Source organism: Gossypium hirsutum, chromosome A11 (assembly GCF_007990345.1).
Source record: "Gossypium hirsutum isolate 1008001.06 chromosome A11, Gossypium_hirsutum_v2.1, whole genome shotgun sequence".
NCBI lineage: Eukaryota > Viridiplantae > Streptophyta > Magnoliopsida > Malvales > Malvaceae > Gossypium > Gossypium hirsutum.
Genome location: NC_053434.1, coordinates 72,224,982 through 72,241,550, shown reverse-complemented (window position 1 = coordinate 72,241,550; position 16,569 = coordinate 72,224,982). Strand labels below are relative to the sequence as shown.

At 34.6% G+C, this 16,569-nt stretch overlaps 1 protein-coding gene across 2 annotated transcripts; it reads left to right on the top strand.

Annotated features, from left to right (window-relative positions):
• The first annotated feature begins 13,311 nt into the window (after window positions 1-13,311).
• Window positions 13,312-16,010, top strand: LOC107890338 (actin-7-like). Of its 2 annotated transcripts, NM_001399825.1 has the most exons (6): window positions 13,312-13,485; window positions 14,168-14,238; window positions 14,346-14,739; window positions 14,815-15,428; window positions 15,524-15,608; window positions 15,779-16,010. In NM_001399825.1, exons 2-5 carry the CDS (start codon window positions 14,179-14,181, stop codon window positions 15,587-15,589), a joined length of 1,134 nt encoding a protein of 377 aa, NP_001386754.1. In that variant the 5' UTR covers window positions 13,312-13,485; window positions 14,168-14,178; the 3' UTR covers window positions 15,590-15,608; window positions 15,779-16,010. The 2 variants fall into 2 exon arrangements, with proteins under 2 accessions (NP_001386754.1, NP_001313698.2); NM_001326769.2 differs by having other exon boundaries at window positions 15,524-16,010.
• Window positions 16,011-16,569: the final 559 nt, after the last annotated feature.

The window sequence follows — 16,569 nt, the reverse complement described above, 5'->3', positions numbered from 1 at the left end:
TAATTATGGGAAGGACCAAATCGCATAAAATGCAAAAGTTGGATTCTAGTAGCTAGAAGGATCAAATAGCTATGGAATTCAAAACTTAAGGTCATTATATGGTCATTAGACCATTAATAAAAAGTATGTAGATATTTTGGTGACTCATCCATGTAATTTTAGAAAAAGGGCAAGGACTAAATTGGAAAGTGAAAATATTTAATTAATTAAAAAATGATAAAAAAAAAAAGAAATATCATTTTATTTTATCATCTTCTTCCTCAAAAATACATGAAAACCCTAGGAGAGAGAGGAGAAACTTTCATGGCCAAATTGGGTAAGTTTCCTTGGCCCATTTTTAGTAATTTTGATATTTTTGAAACCGGGATAACTTAATCTATCTATTTGGGGGATCAATTTGAGAAGTTATCAAAGTATGGAAAATGGGTCATGGATGTATATGCTAAAAATTAGAAACTTATGGTAGAAAATGGAATATTGTTGATAGATAAACAACTTTTACAAAGTGATTTTTGATGAAAACATGATTTAGGAACTAAAATGTAAAGTTGTGAAATTTGATGAAAAATTCTGAATTTTTATGAATACATGTGTTGTAAATTTTGTAGTGGGATTTTGGTTAGGTTTGGAATAGAGAGTAAATTGCATAAGTTTCATTTTACGCGCCTAGGGATGAAATCGAAATTTATGGAAAAGTTAAGGGCAAAATGGTAATTTTACCTAGGATGAAAATTAAGTCCACTTGAATGTGAAATATGGTAAATTGATGTTAAATTTACTCATATAGATCCGGATAGACCAAATTCAGAGCTAGAACGAGGAAAGAGGAAAATGTTGGATTAGTAGATTTTACGTACACGAACACTGTCGAGGTAAGTTCATGTAACTAAATTACGTATAATTATATGCTTGTATTGAATGTGTATATGTGTGAATTATTTGAATGCTATAAATATGAGCTTTGTTACATGATCAAGAATACTTAACAAAAGTTAAGTCCTATGAACATATCCGAGAAATACCAGATAAATGATAATGCCTGACCTAAATGACAAAAATGTTATTCTTGTACTTAGTTTGAATATTGAATGTGATTAAAGGAATTATTGTATACAATTTTGATAAATAGATGAAATAATCATATAAGCAATTATGTTCAGAAAATGTTAAATCCCGTTTGAATAAATAAAAATCGATGGATATGTGATTTCCGAAATGAAGTCCTACATTTGTTGCTGATGGGATTTAGCTCAGACAAGTAATCCTACTGATCTCATTTATGAAAGGATTTAGCCTGAACGGGTAATCCTAATATAAGTCCTCTCAAGCATATGTCATAAAAAGGATTTAGCTTGGACTACTAATCCTGTCATTTTTATATATATATGTGGCTCAAGAGTGTACTCTATGAAATAGCACCTTATGGGCCATTGGACACGAATTGACGAATTTTGATTCGTACACCTTGAGTGTACTACCTGCATATCCATCGATATTTTAAATAAATTCAACAGGTAAAAGTTCTTGACATGAGAAGATATGAATAAGAAATGAGTTATTACACATATCAGCCTGAAATACATGAAATGATGATACGTGATAATTGATATATGGAAATATGAAATGATGATTTGTACATGGAATTTATTTGATGAGTATGTACATCCTTGATTATATACTTCTACACCTTGAGTGTACTAATCGTGACCTTAATATTCCAAGTAATATGAGTAAAGTTCTAATATGAAATGATCGAAACTCGAAATGAACTATTATGAAATTATACTTGAAATAATGAGATGAATTATACATGTTGAATGAATACATGTTGTGGAAAACATATTTTCTTGGAAACTTGATTGTTGTTGAGCCGTTATATAATTTGATGTTATTATGGAATATATGACTAACAAGGGCAATGAGAATGTGTGTAGGGGAAGTCAAATTGATTGATTATGCCTTACATAGTTACCTCAAAATAGAATGAATGGTAAGTTAAGTACCATGTTATATGAACTTACTAAGCATTTTATGCTTACTTAGTTTTATTTCCTTGTTTTAAAGTAAATCGGAAGCTCGTTGGATTGGAAGCTTGGCAGAGATCACTCACACTGTCCATCGGCCCATGTCGGTATATTATGGTAAATCAATTATGGTTGTAATGGCATGTATAGGATATATTGGCCATATTGGCATGTAAATGTAAATGATGCTTGTAATCTAGCCATTGGATTGGCTAGTAATGGCAAGTTTTGATGTACTTGTAATGTCATACTATGGTAGTTTCAAAATGTTAAGAAGTTGATCAAATTATGCCTATCATATGGACTAAACTAAGGCAAGGTTATGAACATGTATGCATGTAATGGTATGCCATGTTGAATGATAGAATTTGCTTAAATTGAATGCTTGGAATGGTTGGATTGTACTCAGTATGTTTTAGTACAAGAAAATGGTAAATTTGGGTGACAAATGAGGTTAGGAAATGGCTTATTTTGTCCACATGGGCGTGTGTTTAGACTGTGTGACACACGACCGGGTACATGGGCATATAGTTAGGCCATGTGTCCTTTGCACCTTAAAATTTGAAAAACAGAATGCTCAGAATTGAGCACACGGGTAGAGACACGGGCGTGTGTCTTAGCCGTGTGTGCCACACGGCCTAGCACACGGGCGTGTGTCTTGGCCGTGTGAAACCTGCACCTAATTTCGAATTGAATTAATTGACCACACGGCTAGCACACAAGCATGTGACATGGTCGTGTGTACAAGTCAGAGAGTTACACGGGGTCAAACACGGCCTGTAGCATGGGCGTGTCCCTTGGACCACACAGGCTTGTGAGCCCTGTAACTTGGAAAAATTTTAAAATGTCACGAAAAATTCTTAGAGTTCCCGATTAAGTCCCGACTCAATTCTAATGCTCGTATTGGGCCTCGAGGGTCCAATTAAGGGACGTTTTGAATGATCTTGGTTAATGAAAAGTAATTTACATAAATTATTTGTAAAATATTTTGAAAGTTTCGGTAATACTTTGAAACCCTGTTCTGACGACGGATACGAGTTAGGGGTGTTACAGAGTTTCTGAAATAATGGTCCTGTACCGGCATGGCATATGAAATGTATGTGTTCTAAGGTGTGTTATTGTATCCTCGGCCCCTCAAATCTACCTATGAACTTTTATGGTTTCACCCTTAAAATCGTAACCTTAATTCCTAAAAAATCCTAACCCTAACCCTAACAAAATTAAAAAATCCTCATCCTAACCCTTAAAAAAAGTTAAGAAAAGAGAGAGTGAAAGCACACCTAGCCTTTTTGCACACTCTTTTCAGAAATAACCTATTTCCTTAATTTTTCAATAAAAATAAAAATCCAATTAAAAAAAAGACTATTTATAAGTAATCAAATGAGAGTTAAAAAAAAGTAAATAGAAAACATGCATAGAAACAAAAAAAAAAGAAACTTAAAGTAATTGTTAATACATACAAATGTCGTAAAAATTTCTATCATTTTAATTTAACCTTTTATATGCAATAAAGGGTTGGAAAAATAATTATTGATGCTAGGGTTTAAAGTGTATTTTAAAATTTAAAACATTTAAAATTTTGATGAAAAAAAGTAATAAGTACTTAAAACCATATGATATGTAATTAAGAATTTAAATTCAAACATAAATAAACATATATAATATATAACATAGATGAATTTAAACAAATAAAAGATGAAGTATCTGATTGAACGAAATCAAAATGAAATTGAATAATAAGGATTCATTTGAAATGAACGTAAGCCTAATTGGAATAAATGTCAAATTGTTAAGGGCCTAACTCAGAATTAAGTCATTACCTTAAAAAATAATTCCATCTCACTTAATTGGTGAGAACTAGACCTGACCATGGGTCGGGAACTCTGCCCAGCTCGAAAGCCTACCCGAAATGTGGAAGGGTTTGGGTAAAAATATAGGTCCGAAAAATAGGCTTAGACAAAAAAATAAGTCCCATTTAAAAAAATGGGTCAGGCCTCGAGTAAGGTATTTTTAGCCCGAGCCCAGCCCAAATTCACTAAAAGACAAAAAAATCTACCTTTTTTTTTTGTTTGTTTTGTTTTTGAATGTTAGTTTCTTATTGTTTTCTCCTTATTTTTCTATCATTTTACTATTATTATTTTATTGTTATTGTTTGGCTATTTTATAAAACTTATTTTATTGTTAATTTTGTTATTATTTTAAAGGCATTTGCTAATTTTGTTATTATCTTAGAGGCATTTGCTTATTAAGTTGTATTTATCTTTGTCTTATTTAAGGTCAATTTACTAAAAAATGCCCATTTCCAAAATTATTCACGGAAATGGGCCAATTTTTTTATTATTTATCGGAAATGGCTGAATTCCCCAAAAGCGCGTCCACGTCAGCGCGAAGTCAGGGGCTATGTTAGAAAAACAAGTCTCTAGGGGAGTGTTTTGTCCATGTCAGCACAAAGCGCTTCCTTGAGGGCGCACTTTGTGCTGACGTGGACAAAACGCTCCCCTAAGGATGCATTTTGCCCTCTTTTTTAGGGTTAGGGTTTTCTGTGCTTGATTTATGGTTTAGGGTTTAGTGTTAGGGTTTTAAAATTTCATGGTTTTATTGTGTTTAGGGAAAAAAATAATTAAATTAGGGTTTAGGGTTTATAGTTAATTAATTAAATTAACTATTAATTTAAAAAATCAATTAAATTAGTGTTTAGGGGTTTTAGCGTTAATTAATTAAATTAGGATGCACTGTCAGCAAAATTACTGAAAAAGCTTCCACGTGGATGCTCTTTTGCTACAGTAGTATTTGAAAAAATAATTTTGAGAAGACGTTTCTGAACAAATAGTGTTCAAAACGCTTCAAGCAGGATGCACTGTCAGTAAAATTACTGAAAAAAGCTTCTACGTGGACGCTCTTTTGCTACAGTAGTATCTGAAAAAATAATTTTGAGAAGATGTTTTTGAACAAATAGTGTCCAAAACACTTCAAGCAGGATGCACTATCAGCAAAATTACTGAAAAAAGCTTCTACGTAGACGCTCTTTTGCTACAATAATATCTAAAAAAATAATTTTGAGAAGACGTTTCTGAACAAATAGTGTCCAAAACACGTCAAGCAGGATGCACTATCAGCAGAATTACTAAAAAAAGCCCCACGTGGACGCTCTTTTGCTACAGTAGTTCCTATTTGGCCTTAGACTTTAAATAAGTCAAATTTCATTCTCAGGTTGCATAAGTTACAGCAAGAGAAATTGAGGCTAAAGTAGAATAGAAACTGAAGATGAGTGAACGTATTAGTGTTGTTATTTACTATGATGGTGAGGTCCGTGACACAAAGAACGGCGTTGTTTTTTTATCAGAGAGCACAGCGTGACTGGTTTTTAACCAGAACATAAATTTGACAGAACTTCATAAAAGAATTAGGCGTAAAATCTTCGGAATGACGCTAATGAAAGTTTTGTGCATTAAGTATCAATTTTGTGCTTCGGTTGATCCCTTGAGATATGACTTATTCAACATCAAAGGTCCTCGTAACTTGGAGACAATGGTGCAGACTCATTTTGCTAGTGGATCACCCTATCTTGACTTATATGTACAATTTTCATCACCAAATGATGCATTTACGACTTCAACATCTACTGCTGTTCGAGAAGAATACACGATCCATGCCCGACACTCCGTTAGTGGGTGCCAAAACATAGAAGTGCCCGTGTTTGGTAGCAGTATGGAATACACAACCCTTGCACGACACTCCGTTGATGGATGGGACATGCACCTCGGTGGGTCGATGTTTGATACTGGAAATACGTACTAGGGAATGACATCAACTTTTAGTGGTTGGCAATTCACATTTGATTAGGTACGTTATGAAACGTCCACAAGAAAGGATGATGTACTTCCTACGACATCCACTGATGAAGGGACCTCATTCATTGCAGATGATGATTGGTTGGATGATGAGTCTGATGTGGATCCACCTCAAGAGCCCGGCCTCGATGGTGCAGAAGTTGTATTATTTTTTGAACCGGAGTATGTTCCAACCATACCTGAAGATGTTGAAAGGGGTTCAGATGAAGAAGAAGAAGATCCACGATTCAGGGCGTACTCGCTTCCAGCCCACATGCATAATGTCGATCTATCTCAAGATGATGGATTGAAGTTTCCAAATCTACACACAGAAGGCATGGCCGTACAAGTTCGTCATTGGATTCGGGTGAATTGGAAGTTGGTAAGGAGTTTTCCAATAAGGATATGGTACATTGAAACAACATAGCATCATGAACGAGGTTAACTACAACGTGGTTTCCAAATCTGATAAGTTTAAGGCCAAGTGTACAGTGTAAGATGGTACATGTTCATGGAAAATTATGGCCTCGTTGAGGAAAAAGCCAGGCTTGTAGGAGATAAAAATGTACAAAGGTCCACATACATGTGTTGGCGATACAATATCATTAGGTATTTAGGGTTTTTGAATAATACTGTTATTACGTAATGTTGCATTATTTAACGTACTTCATTGACAGGTGTTTAACAAGATCATCCCAAGATAGATTCAGATATATTAGCTAGCTTAATACTACTGACGGTGAAGATGGATCCCAAGACTTCAATGCGGTCTTAATTTCCAATATTTGTAGCCAATTGAGGTACATGCCCTCTTACCGCAATGTTTGGATAGCTAAGTAGAAGGCGTTGGAAAAGATTCATGGTAAGCAAGATGCTTCATATAATAAAGTGTGGCAGTGGCATCAGGTGCTGGAGAGATATGTCCCAAGTTGCATAATAGACCTTGAAACGGCACCTGCGTACTACAAGGACCGATTGCTCCGTGGATGTCAAGTGTTCAAGCGTATGTTCTGGAGCTTTAAGCAATGCCGAGACACATTTCTATACTGCAAGCCATTGGTACAAATTGACGGTACCTTTATGTATGGTAGATATACCCATCGGCTATTACTAGCTATGGTACAAGATGGTAGTGAGAGAATCCTTCCAATTGCATTTGCAATAACATCGGGGGAGTCAACTGATGGCTGGGATTTCTTTCTTTCTAGGTTAAGAAGGCATGTCTTCCCCCAACCTGATACCTGCGATATATTGAATCAGGGCACTGGAATACTAGCAGTAATTGAGCGACAGGGAAGCCAATGGCATCACACACACTATTGGTATTGCCTAAGGCACATTGCATCCAACTACTATGGGTAATATCGATCTACAACTAAACGACTACAAGTGACCAACATGGGTATTTAGTCTCTATTAATATAATTTCGTTTGTAATATTCAATTTATTCTGAATAGAAGAGTGGTATTTAATTTTCGTTATCAACTTATATTGGCAGGGTATGAGATAAGTAATGACCGTTTTCATGATATGTTGGCAGTTTTGCGTTCAGTTAACGAAGAAGGCGCAGACTACCTCTGTGACATACCTTTCGAACAGTGGGCACAAGCATACAACAGTAGCCTACGATATGGTCATTAACCTCAAACCTGGCTGAATGCATAAATTTTGGTCTAAAAGGAACACATCATTTGCTGATAACATCAGTTGTATGAGAGACATATTTTCGTTTAGTGGCACTATTTCCAAAGCGAGCTACGAGTTATAAAGGCCAAATGCAGGGAGACCATGTATGGTGCGCGAAGGTATTGCAAGAAATTAACAAGGCAAAGGCACGGGCCAACACCATGCACACAGTATGTCATGACCGCGACAACCTATAGTTTCGTGTGACGGAGTTTAACAGACTGAACCAAGGTATTATAAGCAGGCAATATCGTGTACACTTGAGAAATAGGACCTGCGACTGTAGGACGTTTGATGCACTACATTATCCATGCGCTCATGTAATTGCAGCTTGTCAGAATCTCCGTCTGGATCCCATAAGCCATGTCAACGAAGTGTACAAAATAGAATACATATACAACGTGTGGAGACACGTATTCCCACCGGTCTCAGATGAACATAAGTGGCCGTCTGTATCACTTGCTCCATTTAAGCTATTACCAGATAGAGAATTGTGTCACAAACCAAAACGTAACAATATGGATATCTGAGAAACAACGAACCAACAGAAGTTGTGCGGATGGTGTAGGAACCCAGGCCACACAACTCGATCATGTCCAAATTGGAATAGCTGATAGTTGTTGTAATAAAATTATTTTGCATTATTTATATTTTATTAAAAATATTAAAAATATTACCTTATTCAAAAGAACATTTATTTTATTAAAATTATAAAAAGCAAATTACAATTAAAATATTAAAAAAACTTTTATTTTATTAAATGAAACAATATAAAAAAACTTTGTACAAATATATTAAAAAAATCAATGTTGGTGCCGGTTGGAATCAGTGTCACATGGGGGTCGTTGTCGGTTACGAGCTGGATTCCTCATTGGATCAACTTTCGGTGGGGGTTGTGTTGCTCCGGTGGGATTGTGCTTCCTCCGGTAGGGATCTGGTTGTGGGTGTTAGGAGGATGACCCACTTTGATAAAATAATGAATGCGGAGGTGTTTGCATCACCCATGGAGGAGGTGTTTGAATTTCATAAGGCGATGGAGATTGGTAAAAAGAATAGCTCACTGATGGTGCCTCGTGCGATCCCTCATGCGACAATGCCTATTGATCGGTGGTTGACTCGGCGTAATTGGGAATGGAGATGAACCTGGCCATGCATTCCAACATGCCATAGGACTAGGAAAAGGAAACATATAAGGGTTAGGATACATATAAAGGCTAGGATACGCACTTGGCATAATCTGAAAAGGTTGTGATATGGGTGTCATCGGTTGAAGTGTTGGGCTCGATGACTGTATGGGTGCTGTTGATGGGCCCGGTGATTGTGTGGGCGTTATTGATAGGCCTGCGTCGTCATCCCTTCTTCTTGGATTTAAAAGGCCCCGTTGTTCCCTTTGGACACGAATTTGCCGTCGCCTCTCCTCTTCCGACAGCATGGATCCTAAACCATGTCATGTATTCCGGCACACACACTAACTTAGGAACGATGATCGATTCCCGAGTAGGTATATAATCATACTGATTTTCCCACATTTTGATATATTCTGACCAGTATCTCGGCCAATCCGTATTCAATAGCCGTAAGTCGACTTTGTGCTCATCATCGAGCACTTTAGGTGCCACGGGAATCGTTTGTCGGAATCTAAATTGCCGTAATACTCTATTTGACTGGTGCATCTCTACGATAGCATAGTTGACCAATGAGACCTTCACATGCCAAATGTTCGGATTTTGAAAAATTCATCCGGAATTACTGCCTGAATTGCCGGATCCTTGTATGGTGTTCATTGAAACTATATGAACATGATAAAAATATTAGTTATATACATAATACTAAATACTAAATACGAAACGACTATTTTATTATCTATATATATTTTATTTAATACTTACTTGTACTTCTAACCGTTGGTCTAATAGAAGCCGTATATCTTCAAGGGAGGTGGGTATTCCAACATAACTCGCCGAATGGTTCCACCTAATTAAATAAATTTTTAGCATACAATTATATTATAAATATATGTAATAATTATAAAATCTAATATAAAATTTACCTTGTTATCAGTGGGAATGTATATTGGTGGTTCACTCGAGGACGTAAAAATGGAAAGCGAAACCGTGCCCATGATTGCAGTAGTGATAGACAACCTCCGATTTTGGTTTTATTCGATCGCGTCGCCCCCCACATCTCCTGGTACAATGTTGCTAACACGGCAGACCCTTAACTAAATTTACCAGTTGCTCTAAAATCAACAAGTTCCAGCAGCCATCTCAGATGTACACGATTTCGTGACAAGTCCGACATCAGATAACCTTTAATCATCTTAAGAATGTATGCCCGAGCATATCATATTCTTTCTAATTCAGTCAAATCATTATCCAGGTCCGGGAATGTGTCTCGTAACCAACCCATCTCAATCAGACCTCCGTTAATATTATCCGAAATAGCACCTAAAAGCTCGTAGCATACAGCTTCCCAATCAGCAGATTGAGGGACCTGGTGACTGCGTACCCATCTATCGGCAATCCCAATTTCAATTGCACGTCTTCTAGAGTGATAGTACACTCTTCACATGTAAGATGGGAAGTGTGCGTCTCGGGTCTCCACCTCTCTATCAACGTACTGATTAGTTTCGAGTCAAACTTGCACCCCTGGCCTATCATGGCCACGTGCCAAAAACCCGTGTCCCGCAGGTAATTATAAATTAAAATTTAATTAAAATTTCATAAATGAAAAAAATATTAAATAGTATTGAAAAATTAATTAAAATTATCACTTACCATTTTCATTTGATTAACGGAGATGTGTCTATTATCGAGACGAATTAATTCTCTGGCCATTGCTAACACAATCGAATATTTTTTAATTAAAAAAAACTAATTCAAAAAAATTTAAACAGAGCTTTTTTGCAAAAATTAAAGAAAGCTTTGAGAAAATTTGAAAGAAATTTGAGAGAATTTGGAGAGAATTTAGAGAGAATTATGAGATGACTTTTGTGTGAAAAAATGAAAAGGGGCCTTTTATAGTTTTTTTCTTTTTGTCATTGAAGCGGGGAAAAACACGTCCCTGGGGGAGCGTTTGTCCACGTCAGCACAAAGCGTGTCTTCAAGGAAGCGCTTTGTGCTGATGTGGACCAAATACTCCCCTAAGGACGCGTTTTGCTAACACAGCCCCTGACTTCGCACTGACATGGACGCGCTTTCAGGGAATTTGGACCTTTCCGGTAAATAATAAAAAAATTGGCCCATTTCTGTAAATAATTTTAGAAATAAACTTTTTTAGTAAATTAGCCGTTATTTAAGTTTACATATTTTTTAAATTTTATTTTAAATTTGTTGGCAAATATTTATTTTGATGTTTTTAGTATTTTTGATGTATTATATATATTTAAAAGTTATATAAAAATAATATAAAAATTAATACGAGTCGGGTCGGGCCTGAGTTTTAACATTTTTATCCAAGTCAGGCTTGGGCAAAATTTTAGGCCCACTTTTGGACCGGGCCAATCCCAGGCCTGGTAAATGGGCTTGAATTTTTTAGTTGAGCCCAGATCGGCCCATGAACACCTCTAGTGAGAACGTGCTGCGCAATTTTCATCATTTTTAATGCAATTTATTCTAATATTTTTATTTTGATCCCCTTTTTATATTATTTACTTTTAGATAATTCTTAACCATTTTACTTTTTATTGTAAACTATTTTTCAAAATTAAAGTATTAGTTTATTTTTAATTGTGAAAATTATAATATTTTAAAATGATAATATTCCTTTCAGAAAAAATCGTATTGTCGTTCTTGTTTGCAAAAAGTTTATTAAGAAAATTTTATTTTAAGAACAATACTTTTAAAATTATAAATATAATAAATAAATTACTAGTATGATTCTTATCCACGCTTTATAATGAGTTACATTGAGTTAATTATCTATTTTTTTAACTAAACTATAAAGTAAAAATTTAAAAGTTATAATATGCTCAAAGATCTTATACTCTTCGTATATTTAGAATTTAATCATTATACTAATATTTTTAAGAATTTAGTTCATCTACTTTTCAAATTTATAAATTTAGGTTCATTTGTTAACATTCTTAAAGTTTTTATGTTAAATTTTCTAGTGTGACATTTAGAAATAAAAATAAAACACTCACTTGATATTCATGTAATAAAAAATAAAGATATTATAATGAATCTGAATTTAACAGAGAATATTAACATTGTTAACAATTCTTAAAAATTCACATCAGCATTTTAATCGAAATAAAAAAAATTTAGATTAGCTAAAAACATTATAAAAGTTGAACTACCAAATTATGTCAAAATTAAAATATATAGATTAAATATCAGATCCGAACAAAATATAAAGATTAAAATTAAATTTTATCAATTTTTATATAATTTCAAAAATGTAAAAGGATTAGAACTAAAATTTAGCCATGACTTTCTTTTATATATATGATAGTATAGATAATTTGATTTAAATTCATAATTTAACTTTTAATAGAATTATTACCATGGTTAATTATTTGGATTAATTTCTCACACAAAAGATTAAATAATTTTTTTATGATAATACAAAATTAAAATCATATAAATTTATAAATAAAATAAAATCCCGACCCTAAAACAACGGAGAGCAAATATTATAGCACAACAATTACTAACAATAATAATAACATGAGGTTTACTCCAACAGTTGGGAGTAGATCAAAATCCCAAGGCGAAGAACATGGGCCATGGGGTAAGGCCTAAGGGACATTAAAAGGAAAACTTAGAAAAGGTTACGTGTCAGCCAGCTCACCCTATCTTTTCCAATTACTGTGGTGGTTGCAATGATTCCTTCCCACACTTCACTTTATTTAGATACCAACAGCATGTATTAATCAATTAACAAAACAGCATATATTAATTTCCTCCCAATTTCATTTGCATTTCAAAATTTTCCAATTCTCCTTTTTAATTTAATTTTTATTATTATATTATTTTTTTACAAGTGTTTCTAAAATTGTTTTCGTTCAACATGTTTTTAAAATATTTTGAAGGTTAATTAAATCATTATAAAAATAATAATATAATTTTTCCCATTAATATTTTAAAAGACATTTTAAAAAAATCATTATATATAAACTAACAATATTTTCACGAATACATCCAAAAAAATTGTATTTTTAATATAGTGCCAGTTATGTCTTGACTTAAATGAAGCAGTAATTAAAGTTTTTTTTTGTACACTTATTTAACATAGGTTCGAATTATGTTACCCCATTCCAATCCATAATATAATTAATAGTTAAATGATTATGATGTTTATATTATATATAAGGTTAAATCATTTTTTCCGCTTAAATTTAACAATTATTTTCACATCGAGATTTAACTTTTTTTTATCTAAATTAATTTCTAAATTTGACAATTAATCTTGCATTAGGACTTGAAATATGAGAATAATCGTCAAATTTAAAGATTAAATTAAAAATTTTTAAACCTTAATCTAAAAACAATTGTAAAAATTAAAAATTAACTTCAACAATAAAAAAATTCCTCAATATAAGAGTTATTGCTCTAGTTAGTAATTTAACCCTTGTATATACACTAATTAAGCAAGCATAACGATACAATAATAATGGATATTTTTATCTATTTTTACTAACTTGATGAATTACTTAAAAATAAAAAAATGTATATTATATGAATTTAAGAGTCATTATATACTTTTTCCTAGCCGTAGTAAAAAAATAAATTCAAACTATTTATTAATTTATTTTCTTCTCTCATTTATGATTCTATTATAAATCTCTCTTTCCTTTGGCTTCCATCACTCTCTATTTCGGTCTTCACCTCCACTGCAGCAGGAGCAGAGGGAAAAAGGATAAAAGCATCGTCGTGTTCTCGCTTCTTCAACTCTGTCTCTACGTCTCTGAACCTCCTCCTTTCGTTCTTTTCTTATTCAGGTAAAGCTTTTTTCTTTCGTTTATATTTTACTTTGACCAAACCGATCTGTGGATTTTGGTGTTTTGCGGATGGTGGAATTGAGATCTAGAATTCTAGAGGTTTCTATAGAGTTTTAGAGAGTTAGATTTAGCTTATTCTGCTTCTCTTTGTATCTGGATCTTTGCTAGTTAGCTTGATATGCTTTATTTCATTTGAGATTTCTCTAAAGATCTTGTGAGATTTTCGTTTTGCCTTTATTTTGATATGGATCTTCTTCCAATTTGTTCTCATTGAAGATTAATGCTGCCGTTGTGTAAATTTAATATTATTTTGATATGGATCTTCTTCCAATTTGTTCTCATTGAAGATTAATGCTGCCGTTGTGTAAATTTAATATTATTTTGATATGGATCTTGATCTTTATTTCTAATTGATTCATTATGTTGTCCATCGAGCCATAGTGTAGCTCGATTAAATATTCCTGAAATTAATGTGTCTATGATTTGAACTGACTGCCGCCATTGGTTTTTCAACTGCGTAGTTTTCTATTTCTGAAGAAAGTAATGCTGACTTGAGTATTCTATTTTTCTTTTTTCATTCAGAGAAAATAGAACTTTATTTGTTGAAGACTTTAATTTGACTTGTTTAGATTATTTGATGGGGCATAGAATCCCGCTTGACAAATGATTTTGCTATTTGTAGTATTGTAAAAGATGGCCGATGCTGAGGATATTCAACCCCTCGTCTGTGACAATGGAACTGGAATGGTGAAGGTTAGATCATCAGTAAACCTGAGTTATATTCTCCATCATTGTGTATTTCATCATGAAGATTTTTGTGCTATTTTATTGCAGTTTAAGTGATTTTGTTGATCATGCAGGCTGGTTTTGCTGGTGATGATGCTCCCAGGGCTGTTTTTCCCAGTATTGTTGGTCGACCCCGACACACTGGTGTCATGGTTGGGATGGGTCAGAAGGATGCCTATGTAGGAGATGAAGCACAATCCAAAAGAGGTATTCTTACTTTGAAATATCCCATTGAGCATGGGATCGTCAGCAACTGGGATGATATGGAAAAGATCTGGCATCATACATTCTACAATGAGCTCCGTGTTGCTCCTGAGGAGCACCCTGTTCTTCTCACGGAAGCACCTCTCAACCCCAAGGCCAACAGAGAAAAGATGACTCAGATCATGTTTGAGACCTTCAATGTACCTGCCATGTATGTTGCCATCCAGGCAGTTCTTTCTTTGTATGCCAGTGGTCGTACAACAGGTTTGTTAAAATAGAAATGTCCTTGAATTTCTCACTTTATAGATCATTCATAATGAAGCCGAGACATTGGGACAGGTATTGTGCTGGATTCCGGTGATGGTGTTTCTCACACTGTGCCAATCTATGAAGGGTATGCCCTTCCTCATGCCATCCTCCGTCTAGACCTTGCTGGTCGTGATCTCACTGATTCTCTGATGAAGATTCTTACTGAGAGAGGTTATATGTTCACCACCACTGCTGAACGGGAAATTGTCCGTGACATGAAGGAGAAGCTTGCTTATGTTGCCCTGGACTATGAGCAGGAACTGGAGACTGCCAAGAGCAGCTCTTCTGTTGAGAAGAACTATGAATTGCCTGATGGACAAGTAATTACTATCGGAGCTGAGAGATTCCGTTGTCCAGAAGTCCTCTTCCAGCCATCTCTCATTGGAATGGAAGCTGCTGGAATCCATGAAACTACCTACAACTCTATCATGAAGTGTGATGTGGATATCAGGAAGGATCTCTACGGTAACATTGTGCTCAGTGGTGGTTCAACCATGTTCCCTGGTATTGCAGACCGTATGAGCAAGGAGATCACTGCTCTTGCCCCAAGCAGCATGAAGATCAAGGTTGTTGCACCACCAGAGAGAAAGTACAGTGTCTGGATCGGAGGATCTATCTTGGCATCACTCAGCACCTTCCAGCAGGTGAAATATTTTTGCTCATATTTGGCTCATGCTTTCCTTTATTCTAAGTTGTTGCTTGTCCAAGACTGACATTCTTGCTTTACCTTTCGCATCAGATGTGGATTTCCAAGGGTGAGTATGATGAGTCGGGTCCATCCATTGTCCACAGGAAGTGCTTCTAAATTTACAAGTCATTTAATGGTGAGTTACATTTTCTGTTAGTTGGCTTTTCGTGTCGTGTGTCAAGTGAACTCAAGGTCGGGTTGATGTGGGAAATGGATTATTGAAAGAGGGTTGTACTTTGATCTTGATGTAATATTAGCCTTTCATTCTGCTGTGATTTGTGATGCCCGCTGGTGTCACTGTGATAGAGATGATGGGTCTTTGGAGCTGGTGGTCGGCAGACAGTGGGTGTTTATTTCCATCCTTTCCATGCATCTTTCAACCATGTTGCTGAATAGAATGTAGCTGGAGAGATTGTGTTGCTTCTTTATTCTATTTTTCTTCAATTTCATATTCAAGGCTACCCCCTCCCCTCTTCAAACATTAATGTCAATAGCTATTGTACGAGAAATTTTAAAATTCGATGGGAATTATATTTAATACTTGGTTTTGAATTCTTAATGTGAATCATTTTTATCTGAATTCATCGTCGGGTCCATTGGACTATTTGTATTTAATGGTGGTGAACGTGGTTTCTGTCAATGCATGCCTTAGAATGATAATTATATCAGCTCAGGTGTCATGGGAGAGCATTAGAAGTGGATGCATAATGATTAGCTTCAAAGGCACCTTTGCTGAATTGTTGTACATACGCTTCTGTGATAAGAAAATGGGTTGTATTAAGTGGATAGGAGATAAAATTGGATTTGGTGGTGTAGGAAATCATTAGGAAAGAGAAGTATAAGGATTTGAAATTATGGATTTGTTGGGGAAGAAGGTATGGGTTTGTTTTGAATAGTTTGATGAAGATATCGGTTTCTTTTGCCACACTGGAAGGCCCGGGTTCGTTCCACATATGCTGAAGACTTGGATTCCAGGTATTGTATGAAATATTTTTTAATTGTGTAGTTTGCTATCACGAGTTAGGTAATTCCCACTCAATTGATGAAAGTATAAAAAGAAAAATTAATAAAATTTTAAAATAAAAAAAGTTAAATTA